Source organism: Corticium candelabrum, chromosome 11 (genome assembly GCF_963422355.1).
Source record: "Corticium candelabrum chromosome 11, ooCorCand1.1, whole genome shotgun sequence".
Lineage (NCBI taxonomy): Eukaryota > Metazoa > Porifera > Homoscleromorpha > Homosclerophorida > Plakinidae > Corticium > Corticium candelabrum.
The window spans coordinates 8151186-8166185 of NC_085095.1; the positions used below are offsets into that span (position 1 = coordinate 8151186).

At 39.8% G+C, this 15000-nt stretch overlaps 3 protein-coding genes across 5 annotated transcripts in view; 2 read left to right on the forward strand and 1 right to left on the reverse strand.

Annotated features, from left to right (window-relative positions):
• Positions 1-8187, forward strand: part of LOC134187017 (alpha-N-acetylglucosaminidase-like) — a 9388-nt gene extending 1201 nt beyond the window's left edge. The window contains exons 4-30 of one of the 3 annotated variants that reach the window (XM_062655127.1): positions 831-908; positions 972-1020; positions 1239-1334; positions 1400-1416; positions 1482-1591; positions 1645-1713; positions 1777-1884; positions 2055-2089; positions 2389-2445; positions 2505-2591; positions 2842-2895; positions 2952-3007; positions 3084-3137; positions 3204-3273; positions 4660-4718; positions 4774-4821; positions 4878-4941; positions 4997-5086; positions 5165-5248; positions 5312-5394; positions 5462-5580; positions 6005-6108; positions 6176-6265; positions 6336-6382; positions 7620-7718; positions 7789-7842; positions 7903-8187. In XM_062655127.1, the coding sequence (XP_062511111.1) occupies positions 831-908; positions 972-1020; positions 1239-1334; positions 1400-1416; positions 1482-1591; positions 1645-1713; positions 1777-1884; positions 2055-2089; positions 2389-2445; positions 2505-2591; positions 2842-2895; positions 2952-3007; positions 3084-3137; positions 3204-3273; positions 4660-4718; positions 4774-4821; positions 4878-4941; positions 4997-5086; positions 5165-5248; positions 5312-5394; positions 5462-5580; positions 6005-6108; positions 6176-6265; positions 6336-6382; positions 7620-7718; positions 7789-7842; positions 7903-8062 (2041 nt within the window). In that variant the 3' untranslated portion in view covers positions 8063-8187. Of the gene's footprint in view, positions 1-830; positions 909-971; positions 1021-1238; positions 1335-1399; positions 1417-1481; positions 1592-1644; positions 1714-1776; positions 1885-2054; positions 2090-2388; positions 2446-2504; positions 2592-2841; positions 2896-2951; positions 3008-3083; positions 3138-3203; positions 3274-4659; positions 4719-4773; positions 4822-4877; positions 4942-4996; positions 5087-5164; positions 5249-5311; positions 5395-5461; positions 5581-6004; positions 6137-6175; positions 6266-6335; positions 6383-7619; positions 7719-7788; positions 7843-7902 lie in introns of those variants that run through there. The other 2 variants (XM_062655128.1, XR_009971041.1) reach the window with 2 other exon arrangements.
• Positions 8188-8384: 197 nt separating this feature from the next.
• On the forward strand, positions 8385-9952 carry LOC134187018 (terminal nucleotidyltransferase 5C-like). The gene has a single exon (XM_062655129.1). The coding sequence runs from the start codon at positions 8514-8516 to the stop codon at positions 9735-9737; it is 1224 nt and encodes a 407-aa protein (XP_062511113.1). The 5' UTR covers positions 8385-8513; the 3' UTR covers positions 9738-9952.
• Positions 9953-10046: 94 nt separating this feature from the next.
• The window catches only part of LOC134187020 (2-oxoisovalerate dehydrogenase subunit beta, mitochondrial-like), a 5770-nt gene continuing 816 nt past the window's right edge, over positions 10047-15000 (reverse strand). The window contains exons 3-9 of the mRNA XM_062655130.1: positions 13145-13213; positions 12940-13073; positions 12614-12878; positions 11788-11850; positions 11582-11727; positions 10365-10451; positions 10047-10306 (exon numbers count right to left, since the gene is read on the reverse strand). Of these exons, the coding sequence (XP_062511114.1) occupies positions 10166-10306; positions 10365-10451; positions 11582-11727; positions 11788-11850; positions 12614-12878; positions 12940-13073; positions 13145-13213 (905 nt within the window). The 3' untranslated portion in view covers positions 10047-10165. The remainder of the gene's footprint in view (positions 10307-10364; positions 10452-11581; positions 11728-11787; positions 11851-12613; positions 12879-12939; positions 13074-13144; positions 13214-15000) is intronic.

A 15000-nucleotide genomic window follows, 5' to 3' on the forward strand; every position in this document is an offset into this window, starting at 1 on the left:
GATGCAGCACAGTGTAGTAAAGGATTGATCATACTGTAGTGCGGGAGGTGTGAATAGTTGACTGTAGGTGGCATTCAACTCCTGAAGGTGTTTCTTGGTTGTCAAGTACACACAATCCCTAGCTACAATACAAAAGGATGGGGCGACGAAAGTTCAGGAAGCGTTTTCGTCGCCATTTGCTCACTTAGACGAATCGTTCTTAGACTCATCTGTAGTCGGACACGGAAACAATTTTTTAAGGTAGGTTCTATCATGAAACGTGGTCGTGGGGAGGAGAAATTTGAGATTTGTACACACACACACACACACACACACACACACCAAAAGCTCGATGGAGATCCATATAGGACCACGCCCCGTATCTGTTGTGTGACCCAGATTAGAAGCCTCGCTACGCTCGGCAATTAACTTGGACTGGCAATTAACTACTGGTTACATATTGTGTGGCTACATTAGTGGCAAAGTTGGAATTATCCAATAGTTGATGAATACTCTGTAAACTAGACTCTGGAAATGCTGAGTCTACAACAGACTCTGTGGAATGTTTGTTTGTGTGTGTGTGTGTGTGTGTGTGTGTGTGTGTGTGTGTGTGTGTGTGTGTGTGTGTGTGTGTGTGTGTGTGTGTGTGTGTGTGTCACTGTGCATATGTGTGTGAGAGCGAGCGAGCTGCAATTTATTTAGTTTCAAGCACCTCTAGACTATGTTGTTTACAAGATTTGTGTGATCTTTATTGGCAAGAGTTTTGACTTTTCTTTGATCTGGACATTGTGTGTTGTTATGGTTTTCGTATGTGTTGACTTGTGGGTAGTTTCTTTTGTGTTTTTGTGTAGATACTATATGAATGTCTGCACTGTGTCATACTCAATGGTTTGGTGGGACTGGCAGAGATGGCAACGTGAAATAGACTGGTAATATTGGATGTAGTTTCTAGTAATTGTTTATTTTTATGTCAGCATGTTTTCATTGCACAGGATGGCTCTTCAGGGAATCAACTTGCCTTTGTCATTTACAGGGCAAGAGGTATTTACAATTGCATGTATAGCTTACTAATTAGGTAACTCTGAATTTGGTAAAAGTAGGTTTAACCATTTGTTATACACCAAAAGTTTTTGTCTGATTTTGGATGTAGAGTTTTTGAACACCTTGCTACGAATTTAGAAACTTTGTACTAACACTATCACATATATCAGTATGTTGTTGTTTTGATGCTGTTTGGGTAATTAATCTGTGTATGTTAGCTGATATGGGCTGAGACGTTTATCCAACTTGGACTAAGTGAGGCAGAACTTGAGGAATACTTCAGTGGACCTGCATTTCTTGCATGGAATAGAATGGTGCAACAGCCAGCTGTAGTTCTGTGTTTAGTTGCTGACATATGAGGGTGTGTTGTGTTTTATAGGGTAACATGAGGGGATGGTATGTTCAAGTGATATGATGTAGAGGATATGGAGGTGATCAGTGGTTATACTTTGATGGTTTAGGGGTGGTCCTCTTTCGAAAAGTTGGAGAAGCAAGCAGGCTAATTTGCAAAAGCAGATTCTTCAGCAACAGAGACAGTTTGGAATGACATCTGTTTTGCCTGGATTCTCAGGTACATTTGAAGTGAAATATCAGTATTATAGAAGTTTGTATCAACTCCTCTAGGTCATGTTCCAAAGGAACTTCAGAAGATCTTTCCACATGCAAATTTGTCAAGGTCACCAGATTGGGGACGTAAGTTGATCTTTTTCTTACATGTGATGATTGTTAATCTCACATTATACATTGCATTCATAGGGTTCAATGACACATATTGCTGTGTTTATCTTTTGAGTCCTGCAGACCCTGAGTTTAGTGTGATTGCTAAGAAATTTATTGAAGTGTTAATGGAGAACTTTGGAACAGGTTTGATGTATAGAACTGTTTCAGTTTTAATTGAAGTATGACTGTACTGTTCAGATCTTTAAACCTTATTAATTAAACACTATGGACTAACTTGTTCTCTTGGACAGTTTTACAACTCTATTGCCTGCCATGTTGGTATGATTTGTAACTGCAATGCTGTTTATTTTCAGATCATGTTTATAATGTGGACACGTTCAATGAAATGGTGAGTAAGTGTTTACACAGTAGTTTCAGTATGTTGGGAGTGATGAAACTATAATCTAGTTGCTGGTAGAATTGTGGTCTTGTAGAGTAATCGAAAATAATGAATTGATAATTGGTTGTGGCATTGACTTTGATGAAGTTCAAGAGTTACAAAATCAGGAGCATGTACTGTTTGTCTGCAAATGTGTTTTGTTATGTGTGTAATTGTGTTTGAATGCAAGATGTCTTATAAGTTACTTAGTAGAAATTTGCATGGTTGGTTGGAATGATTGCTGATTGAAAAATATGGCTGTTTGCTAGAATCCTGCTTCAAAAGACCCAACATACTTGGCAGCAACTAGTTCTGCAGTATTGAAGGTATTTAGAGCTTTGTTAACTTTGTACATAGGTGTTGCTGTGTACCTTTTTGTTTGCAGGGTTTACAGTCAGCTGATCCAGATGCAGTTTGGTTGATGCAGGGCTGGCTCTTTTTATCTGGATTTTGGGGAGCTGACGAAATGAAGGTAAGTTAACTGTCATATGCTTGCAGAAAGAGTTGTTGTCATGGATTTTTTCAGGCATGTACGGTAATTAATTATTTGTCTAAAGACATAATGAATACATTGAGACTTGATTTATTGTTGGGTGAGTGGGTGCATAGATATGCATAGTGAAATTAAGTTTTGAAATAATGGGATGATGTAACATGTCTATTGCAATTTAACTGTAATCTAGTACGTGTCTAATGTCTAATGTCAGTATTCCTTTTTGTAGGCATATTTGAATGTGATTCCTAACAACAAAATGATCATCCTTGATCTTGATACAGTAATTTTTGCTAGCGTTATATTGCTGCTTATTGAAAAGCAACTTGTCTTGTGTAGGAGAATCGTCCAATATGGAAGAAATCAGACTCATACTATGGGAAGCCATTTGTTTGGTGAGGCGCAGTAGAAGACAGTAATTAAATTAAGTAATAAAATGGATCTCATTGTTTTGCTATTTTTACTTCAAAGGTGCATGTTGCATAATTTTGGAGGCACTCGTGGTTTGTATGGCAATTTGACCAGGTTTGTGTTTAGTATCTAGACTACCTTTTCAGTGCTTGGCTTCTATCTGATAATTTGTGTTTGCAGAATTGCCACTGGCCCTCTTGCTGATCGTGCTGCCCCTGGCAGTACCATGGATGGTGTGGGAATAACGATGGTGAGCCTACTGATATTTAGTCTGACCAGTTTTTTGTGACGTTTGTCTAGGTTTTATTGTGTAGTTAATTGAGACAATAGGTGAGGCATTATGTTGGTATATTAATTTAAGACACTTACCTAACATTATTGGCACAGGGTGCTTGTAAGGTCAACTTTGCACCAGATTGCTTCATCTCCATTGATGGAATTTACAAGACACATACGTACAGCTTATAGACTTTTAGTTAACTGTAAATGTGAATGTCAGCATTTGTGACTTGTACGTCATCACTACTGCCTTGGTGTTTGATTTGTGTAGCTGTTGTTTGGATTACACACTCTGTACTTAAAATTTGTTGTCTTGCTGTCTTGGTAGTAACCAGTTTTTTTAGTTTCACTGATAGGCTACTTTTGTGGTAACCAAAGAGTTAATTAACTAACTAATTACAGGTGGAAGTGGGATATGGACTGACACCCTAATCTGTAATGATTAAATCTGATGATTGATTGTTGACATTCAAGTCATTGTAATGCATTTTTGTATAGGAAACTATATGTTAATTAAGTACCTCCTACACTAATTGCAGCAGCTGAGATTTGCATGTTGGTCTGATACTTCAGACTAGTTGTCTACACAGTAGGAATTGCTGCAGTATAATGTTAGATGGTTTCGCACCCAGCTTGCTAAACACCTGAACAAACAACTTGTCAACTGATAGGGTTGGTGCTGTATGATTATGCACAACCCTTGACCCCTGTCCATGACCCTCCACCCTTGTCCTGTCACCACTGTAGACTGTCTGTATTGCACCACTCATGTCACACATGCTGAAACAGATATACTGTAGGTATCAGTTTAATTAATTAATGTGTAGGCATGTATAGCGGAAACAAACATTTTGAAATAGCCATCATATACATTAGATTTATATAATCTTGTACATAGTGGAGTCTTTTTGGACCACTTAGTCATTAGTCAGCTGCTTCCACTGCAGCTGGACATACCTACTCTAGAGACACAAAGGAGTCACACTGACAGACATACATCTCCTATTTTGTCATTTTGTGTTAGTCTCAGCATTTTGGTAATTTTGTTACTGGGATATGGACTCCAAGAATATCCGTGTCTTGAAATTATATTTGAAATACTAAAATGTCTGTAGCAGTTCTTTTTCATGGTAGGTTGTGAGTGCATCACTGCAGTTAAGATGGGCTGGTACTATATTAGTAGTAGCTTGTGCACAGCTTGTGGTGCAAAAGTGCCATAGCTGACTGCATTTTTCATCTGTTGTTAGTCGCTCTTGATTATTTGCAGCTTAAGATTAGTTTGACTAGTAGATGTGTGCTATGCTGTGTTGCTCACCATATTGTGACTTTGGCTTAACTTCAGTGATTTTGTTTGTAGGAGGCTATTGAACATAACCCCATAGTGTATGAATTAATGCTAGAAATGGGGTGGAGAAGGTATGTATTTTGTTTTACTATTACTCATTAGTCATGTGCTGTTTCTATTCTGCAGTTCACCGTTTGATTTGGATGAATGGGTTCGACAATATGCTGTTCGGAGGTGCTGTGTATATGAATGGTTGGCAACTATTTACATGTGATTGAGTTATGGTGCAGATATGGAACGAAGAATGATGCTCTTTTAGCAGCATGGCATATCCTTCAAACTACTCTTTATACTGTATGTAATGCAAGAGATGGAGTGTTTAGAGTTTATCATGTGCTGTCTACATCAGATTCCTTCCACTTCAAAGTCCCAAGTTGAGGTTCGGCCATCTATTACAATTGGTAAAAACTACTCTCCTAATACAACGGCTTTAGTGCAGGTGAATGCTACAAAACTAAGTGTGAATTAAGCCATGTGAAATTGTAGAGATTTGGTCTTGAGTTTGTGTACTGTGTAGGCATGGCGCTTGTTTGTTCAAGGTGCTTTAGAAATCAAACCAGTTGGCCCCTTTCGATATGACTTGGTAGATGTGACACGACAGGTGAAACTGCAGTTTAGGTGACCATTTCATGTATTACATGCTTTTCTTACTGATGTTGTTCAGGCACTTTTAAATTTGTTTACTGACTTTCACTCAATGTTTATGGTAGCATATCAGCGGTACCAGCTTTATCATGTCAATTCTAGGTGATCTGTTCTACACTATGTTTACTTTATATTGCTTCATTCCCAACTATTCTTGTTATTGTCATAGTGTTGAGTTCAATTCAATTGTGTCTGTAATGTTGGAGATTATTGATGATCTTGATCAGTTGTTGGGTAGTGATGTTAACTTCCTGCTTGGGATATGGACAACTACAGCTCGCAGTTGGGGTGAGTGTGTGTGTGTGTGTGTGTGTGTGTGTGTGTGTGTGTGTGTGTGTGTGTGTGTGTGAGTGACTTTGCTAGTGACTTACGTAAGTAGTTGTATGGTTTTCGTGTGGTTTTTAGGGTGTAGTTATGTAGTAGAGTTATGTAGTAGAGTTATTGTCATTTTTAATTTGCCTGTTTTACATGTTTTCTTGTATGCTATTCTGACTTACTAAATTAGCTACTAATAGAGGTTACTGAATTAGCTACTAACAGTTGTGATTACCTTTTTCTGAGTTGAAATATAAGTGAGTGAGTGAGCGCTTGCATCACACAAATGTATACTAGTACATGTTAGCTTGTGTTTGCAGCCCCTTCGAAATCTGCGTTGTGGTATGCTCTTGGAAATGATTTCTTGAAACAACTTGATGTCTCAATTGCTTGTTAGGTGATACAGAGGAAGAGAAGAACCTAATGGAACTGAATGCTCGAAATCAAGTCACACTCTGGGGTCCCAGAGGCAATATTGAAGACTATGCTTCTAAGAATGGAGTAGGAAATTGCTATCACACTTTTTTTGGTATGGTTGTCCTTATCTAGTACATTGCTTACTTGTTAGTGGTCAGGTCTTGTTGGTGATTATTATTTGAGCAGATGGCATTTGTTTGTGTCAAGGTTGCAAGGTTCTATACATGATGGAACTGCAATGGTAGGAAGATGGTGCTTGTTGTATAGTGCAGCTAAAGAAAATTATTGTTGTATTTGTTCACTATGTTTAGGACTTTAATGCTTATGAATCAGATCTGCTGCAGTTGGAACAGAAATGGTGATGTGTAGCTGTTGCATTGCATTTGAGGCTTTAAAACTTAATATTTATAATACAGTAATTTATAGATGTCACAGTATTGCTGTTTATCTTTATTTTGTTAGGTAGCAGCCAATGGGTTTGTGCATGGTCTTTTGTTTTCTAAATGGGTCTATTGCAAGGAACAATGAAACTCTCCTTGATGCATGCTTCAGTTTGGCACAAATTACCCTAATCAGTTTTGAAATTGTCGAGTCAATTGGTACCTGGTGTCCATTGGACAACGGATGATAGATACATGTATGTAGATGGTGGATGGATGGATGAATTACAGTTATTTCAGGAAAGACTAATGATAGAATCAACATAAAGACAAGGTAACTAAAAACAGTGTACAGAAGGCTAAAATTAAAATTAAAATTGAAGTAGAACAGTTTGGGTATCTGTGCAAGGTGATCGTTAACAAATGAGCTATGACATTTGTTCATGTTGCAGTGTTTTAATTTTTTCTTGATATAATGATTGCATTGCGTTTTGTAATTTGACTGAAAACCTTCTTGACCAGTAAGTTCTGAATTCAGATGCATTACGGTGGTCACTGTCAATTTGTGATCTTTTGACAAAGTGTGCAAAAATGTGACCGATTTTTCTCCCATTAGTTTAAAATGTTCTTGTGAGAGAGAAAGATACTGGGGCTGCTTCCTTGTGCTGTCATCTTTGCACATATTTTTTCTTTTCTTTGACATGAAACTGGATTCTCTGACTGGATATCGAATGGAACCAATACTCCATGGCTGTACATGTGAGAGTGATATGTCCAGGTTGGTTGTGGAGAAGGATGGATGGATGGATGGATTATTTATTTTAAGTTAATAGATGAAAATACATGCTTCCGGATGGATGGATGGATATGGATACATGAACATGCATCAAGGCTGTGTAAGTACAGTGTGTACCAGTTACACACAAATGCCATATGTACCAAAGAACAACAATAGCCAAGTTGTCAGCTCTCCTATCTACTATTTAATAACAGTTTTGTGTTACTATTCTGTAGACTGGTTTTTAAATTAATATACAATGCTAGGGATGCATCGACAGTAGACTACCATGATGACCACCATGATGACCGTTTTGTAGGGGGCATCCTGTAATTTTGCATGATGTGCATGTGTAGCGTTTTGCAGCTATTTTCTACTGTGGCAGTTTGTTTGTTTGGTCAGCTTGCATTAATATTTGGTATGTTATTATTTTTCAGGTCCTATACTGTAAAACCATTTAGCATAATACCAGTTGGAGAAACAGTTTCCATAGCAAAAAGTCTTGTGACAAAATGGGGAAAGTCTTCAACTCAAGGGTACATAGCAGACTAGTACTCATGATATGATGTGAAAAAATAGTATTGTCTTAACATTTTCCCTTGCTAGGTATGATGTTGTTCCTGAGACTGACGCTTCCGGCCATGACCTCCTTTGGGGAACGTAAGAAGCTCTAGAGTGGTTTTATTCTGCTTAGATATCTTACTAAATTGTTTGCATAAGTAGTCAAATGTGGACACGGGATGTGGAACAATTGAAATTGCTCTGCAACTCTGACGCTCTCTGCGCAGGATTCAACACAAATGGATACCTCAAGAACATGACAGCTAGCGCTGTGCGCGTACATTCTCCCAACACTGACTTGTATGTGAAGATCATGTAACAGTTGATCACCACGCTTCCTGTTTTTTTCTTGGGTGACTTTTTTGTCTAGTTATTTAGTTATGATGAATTCTTTGCAATAATTTGCACTTGCTTTCTCAAATGGACGTTTCCCTGTTATGGTCCATTTTGCTCCTTCATGTTGGTGACATCACATTGGGTGACATCACATTGGCCATATTGGGTGACATCACATTGGGTCATATCGAATGGTGCGTGGGCGCAGCAATTGCTCCATATGTAAATTACATTCCCAACGACCAATAGGGTATTATCGCTGATACGGGCTGTTTCTATTGTAATTGGTCGTTACACTCATCAGCCAATCAGCGTTTGAGCAGCCGGCTATATTATATCTGTTATCAGCAGGAAGCCCAGCTTGTTCCTGCAGGCCTTGAAGGGACGACGGTCTGAAAGCCTGGCACACTGTCATCTACCCACACTTCACAATAATGCCTGTCCGAACCGAGTGTGAATCCGACTCGTCTTGTATGAGGTTATCGTTCGAAGAAGTAGGTCGTCTTTCCGTTGTACTGCGCGAAGCATACCCTGTCCGCGGGTCGGGTCATTTCCCCACATTACAAGTTGAACCATTCGAACTTATCAATACAGTCTGTCGCCGGTTTGATGTGGAAGGCATTCAAATAAAGCAAGTGAGAATGAACGGAAGTGCAGCAAGCTACGTTCTCTGCAGAAGCAAACGACAAAATTACAACGACCTAGATTTGGTGTTCAGCGTAGACCTTGCCGACGAGATGGAATTTATGAAAATACGAACATCCGTCCTATCATGTCTCCTCGAATACATGCCGGCTGGAGTCTCCACGGAACGGCTGTGCAGTACAATGTTGGAAGACGCCTACGTAAAGAAAATGGTGAAAGTTTTCAACGAACAAGACAGGTGGTCATTGCTCTCTCTGCGAGGCGAAGGCGGACGCAACTTGGAGTTGAAGTTCGTCGATAGGATGCGCAGGGCGTACGAGTTTTCAGTCGATTCTTTCCAGATTATCCTAGATGACTATCTCGCTTACAACGTGGCACTGCCTACTAATTCTTCTACAGAACGACCACTCTCTCCACACTTCTTCCCGACTGTGATAGTAGAGTCTCTGTATGGAAATGTTGAGGAAGCTTTAGACCACTTACACAACAGGACGCTAGCTACAAGAAACCCAGAAGAAATCCGGGGTGGAGGACTGCTCAAGTATTGCCATCTGCTGGTGCAAGGCTTTACTCCTACTGATGAATGTATGTGCAGCGAGCGCTACATGTGCAGTCGCTTCTTTATAGATTTCTCAGATGTAAACCAGATGCACACGAAGCTGCAGAACTACCTGGATGCGCATCTGTCTTACAACAAAGAGCGCCAGCAGGAGTTTTTGATGACCTTGTATGAGGTTGTTAGCAATTCAACTGTCTGTCTGATGTCCTATGAGCACAAGCAAGCTTTGTCTCTCATTAAATCTCTTGCCAGGAAGCGGTTTCCGCCTTTGCATAGAGAGGACAGGGAATCAACACCATCAGCAGGTAAAGGCTCCCACTGGCCATTGAAGAGATGGTGCCCAGAGCTGAGTTGGTGTGACTTTCAGTTTGTTGCTCTGCCTCAGTGTTGCTACTATGAAGACGGCAGTCTTTGTTGGCTTGTGCCAGTAGAAGGCCAGCCATTGTACATGTAATAACATTTGCAGAAAATACATAAGAGACATAAGAGACTGTATAGTTAACATTTGCATGTTCTGGAGTAGAGTCAGTCAGTATAATTATTTTCTCATTGTGGCAGATTAGACTTAGTGAGAACTGGATAGTTTTATGCCATCCCTCTGTAGTCTTTGTAATCTAATTTTACATCAGATCAGCTGAGAGTCAGCAATATAAGCAGACTGGTTGGAGAGATCCGGAGCTGCAACATCAACTTGGACTGCTTATTTTCTAAAACGGTGCCTAATTAGAGGGATTGCTTGTTGAGAACAACAGAGAACAATATATGGTAGAGCAGAGAAAGCTGTTTTGTGTACTTTCAACTGGTAATATAGTCTCCAATTTAAATAAGTTAACCACAAGCCACACCGCGTCGCGTGAACTGATTGTGATAGATATCATGCGGTTAGTAGTTAATGAGTTTCTTGAGTGCTTCAAAGCAGCGCCATTTATCGGGGACATAAAACGGCTCAAATATATGGGGAAAAGGAGTATCCCAGCCGCAGACACGTGACACAGGTGCTTCCAGTTGAAGGAAACATTCATCCTTCGAGATAAACAACGTACAGTAATTTTTCCCAAAATCATGCGTGGGAGGGGCGTACCTGAACGGTGGATGCTATTTCTGCAGCAAATCCTTGAGTTAGTGGCGCTTCATGACTCACCAATAACCTGCCAGTCTTGCAGACAGACTAGAAAACATAAGCAGACTTACTTCAACTAGGAACATGTGGTTCTAGCGGTTGCAAACGTGGTTGCATGTCTAGGTGTAGATAACAGGAAGTTAGGTGAAGCTGCGATTCTCACTGTTTCTATTGTCCACTGTGTATACAAGACATACATCCAGGCAAGTATTCTACTTGTTTACAATTTCTGGTACACTTTAATATTCAGTTGATTATCAGTGACAGACACAACGCCCTAATCAGTTTTCTAGACTAGAATCAGTTTTCTAGACAGCAACGCAAGATGTACAGTGTACCTAATTTCATACAACAGACATTGCACTATTGAACAAACATATACAGACTATTCTTATCTTGCTATCAGGTGCTGAAGAGTTGAATGTAGCTTGAATATGTCAACTGGTGAGGGACCTACAGTACTACTGTGTGTGTAGAATGTAGGTGTGGTGACAAGTATAATGTGGGCCAGTGATCTGTGAATCACTCAGATACAGTGCATTTACACCTCATACGGAACAATTGGTGGACTGGAATACCTGTAAATTGACATTCTAATACATAAACTCTACTGTTTTGTAATTGCTTTAGAGTTTGGCAATCAATTTGCCATCATACCAAATTTCCTGTTATTGCAGAAGTCCATTGCCAGACAAACCCTGGCCTCTAAGCTAATTAAAGCAAAGATGACTGTGTATATTGAACTCATTCTTGCAATACTGCATCCTCGTTTAATCACTTGTGTCTCAAATAAATAACCCACCAGCAATTTTCTGCATCTACTACTCAATCACGAAAATGTTAACTCCACTCTGACCAATTGCATTCATTTTACTATCTAAGTTTAGATCCATCAAAGGGACTCAAACAAATAGGATATTCTTTCTGACCACCTGCTTAAAATTACAACCTAAATCTTTTCAAGTTTTCTTAAATCTAAAAATATGAATTGAATAGATTGTATTAGAATTTGTGAAAAAAATCAAATTCAAAATTTGAATTGCAGGTAATGTTCCCATACCAGGTTTTAGTGCTCCAAACATTTCAAATTACATCTTGCAGCAATAACAATTTGACTTAATTGAATAGACTAGCATGCATGGTCATATACATTAACTCAGTATGTAAATAGTGCCGACCTTGCAAATGGTATCTTTGTCCCATGGTAAGATGGTTCTTAGATCAATGAGCTCGCAAGAAACACCCAGTTGATCTTCAGCCATGTCACACACATCTCGGAGAACATGCACTTGTGTTCCCCACGCAACCAACGTGACATCAGAGCCTGTCAAATGATTAGAAAAGTAGACTAATACACATCTATAACAAATACTGCTGCATGTACCTTCTCTCATAATCTCAGCTACTGACAAAGGTAGCTCATAGTCAGCAACAGGAACCTGTTCCTCTAAACAACCCAAAACAACAAAATAAGGTGGAAGTCATCTCACTGCTACATGGTCAAAACTGCCTTATGTGACCTTAAGTGATAAAATTGATTATTATGACCAGGTTGCCATTACATGACATGCATGTAGGTGCATTGCATAGCATGTGGGCTGTGCATGGTACTCAGAAGTAATTGTAGCTTATAGACACATATAGATGAGATCTTGGCCAATAAAAATTGCCATTCTAGAGACTGCATCTGACACAATGGACATATTGTACAGCTTCTTGTCTATTTCCAATGTTTTCTGGCTGTATTTACCTCCTTGTCTTCTTGAAGACATCTAAACCACCCAATATAACACATGCAGTAAGTAATGCAGATGAAATGCATGTGCATGGTAATAAGCATAGTTCTGTCTAGTCCTAGTGTGTAATTATGTGTGCAATGGTACCTCGTTGAGCTGTTACTGGCTACAGACAGTGCTGGAAATCAATGCGACTACACACAGTTTGTCATATAACCCACTAATTATAAAATTTTTATAAAGCCAGTACACGCTTTCAATATATAACAACAAACAGATGCTCTGTAGAAGTGATCATAGAGCATGCTTGATTACCTTTTGATTCCATACATCCAATTACACAGTTACCCTTGCCCCAAGAAACATATACGAATACATACAAACAAACATAAATGCACACAGACAGGCAAACCAACCAACAGACAAACAGTTAAACAAACACACAAGCACACCATTAATAAATAAATGCCCTACGTGCTTTCCTGTATAGAATTTTTGGCTCCATGAATATCACTGGATTGTCATCTCTAATTGACGCCAACAAGAGACCTTTGGTTTGTATGGGACTGCGAGGCACAACAATTTTCAGTCCTGGCGTGTGTGCAAAATATGCTTCTGGACTCTGAGAATGATACAAAGCACCATGACCAACTGCACCACAAGCCATACGAACGGTCAATCGACCACAGTTGAACATATTCCCTGACCGGTAACGATACTTTGCCGCCTCATTTACCAACTAGAGCAACAAAAATCCAACATTATGAGTGCCTATGTACACGTGTGTGGTGATCAACTACCTGGTCAAATGCAGGAAACACATAATCTGCAAACTGCATCTCGGCAATAGCTGTTGCTCCACATGTTGCTAGGCCAATGCCAAAGCCTGCAATTCCTTGCTCGCAGTCAGGAGTGTTAAACACCCTGTCTTTACCTATAAAGCAGCATGATGCTTGTTACTGAATTGCCTGTACTGTTGTATACATTTGCTGTAAAATTCCTTGCCGTATTTGTTTGCAAGGCCGACTGTACAGCGAAAGACACCACCAAAAGAGACGTCCTCTCCAAATACCACTGTCAGAGAGATATACAATCATAAGCACTCTGCTTTAATTAATTAATTAATACAAAATGACTTTAATGCACATCTCCACAGCCTGTATGTCGATCAGATGCCTTGTCCCAGTCGGTCCAATTGATTAATTAATTAAAGCTGCAATAGTGCTGCAGTGGTGTCTGTTTTGTTGTCAGTCTGTTTCTTCCTTTAATGCGTATTCATATCATGCTTACACCACTCTCCGTCTGTCCGTCTGTCTGTCTGTCAAACACATTTATTTGAACATTTTATCTATGATACATTTCCGCAATGTAAATAACTATATATGCTGTCCAACTACTATCAATGTTCATGAACTAAACTAAATTCAAAACAAAACTTGAAGGAACTAATAGCTCTAAAAACTCTAGAAACTCTAAAAGCAGCTAAATTATGTGCAAAGCCCTAGCTCAGTGTCAGCTAGTGGCTAAAGAACTGAGTCACATAAAAGTCACTTCTGTTGACTCCAGTCAATGAAGATGACTTCTTAGAGATGACATTCGCATTGCACTTTTGGAGTTGGGCCGAAAAGCGTTTGCTCCAGAAGTCGATAAACTCCGCTGAATTTAGTCTTCCAACTTCATCTGATGACTTCTTTGCTATCTTTTTAAAGAATTTCCATGCATCAAACCCCCACGTTCCAAAGTGTTCCATTTACCAATGGAATTGCACTGACAATTGACCCTCCTGGTAGTTGTTGTTTGTTATAGTTTGCTCTCTTCCTGTCTGCTCTCCTGTCTGCAGCTGCACCATCAACACCAGCAGATGTGGGGAAGATGTCATTGCTCCACGGGTGAGCAAGGGAGATGTCAAGATCGATATTGTATCCAGTGTTGGAGTCGAAAAAGACGATGTCCAGTATGTTGTCTGTAGTGGTGTACCTGTTCCTTGGCTCCCTGCGATGATGGATATGCAGCTTGCAAAAACAATCTGACCAGATGGAAGAAATTGACTCATGAGACCACACAGGCCCACCACCTGTTTTACAAGTCAACAAATGGTAACCGCTGTCATCTATGTCAGCACCACAGTTACAGGTCGTTGTCCAATTGGAGAGAGATATGGGCAAACCCAAACGAAGGAAGGACGCCAAGCGAAATTCGCAAGAACTAAGTGCGAACGCTTCCGACGTGGGAATTGCATTTAACCACGCCCCAGCCCCCTTTCCTTTTGATGAGCGAAGGTGGGCTGCATCTCTAGCGGTGGGAAAATTATCCAATAGATTCTGAGCCTTGGAAGTAGCAGCAACTGAAGACAACTGATGTTGAACTTTCTCAACACTTGACAAGTAGTCAGAGATACGTTTTCCTGGAGGGACAGATTGTGCTAAGCCTCACTGATTGGAGAGAATGAAGAATTCAAGAGGGTGTCTATGAGAGGTCGTAAATCAGGAAACCGGAATGGCAGATTTGTGATAGCATTAGCCCAGGATGCAACAAATGCAGGTTGTCTCACTGAAAGCAAAGGAATCATTCCAAAACCACCCAATCTGATAGGCAAAGAAGATTGAAGCCAAAACTTGTCAGCTATCATGTCATAACCTAAGAGTTCAGAAAATGTTTCCTTTGTCTTAGAGTCATGGATTGTAGAGGCAGGAACCAGTAAATCAGGCTGGACTGTCCTGGCCAAGTGGTTCAGGCTGGGGACATGACAGCATGGTAATGTCTGTCTGTCTGTCTGTCTGTCTGTCAAGCACGTTATCCTGTCTAATTTCTATTTGATAACACTGGCATTGCATCTGTCTGTTTGTCTGTCCATCTATCTG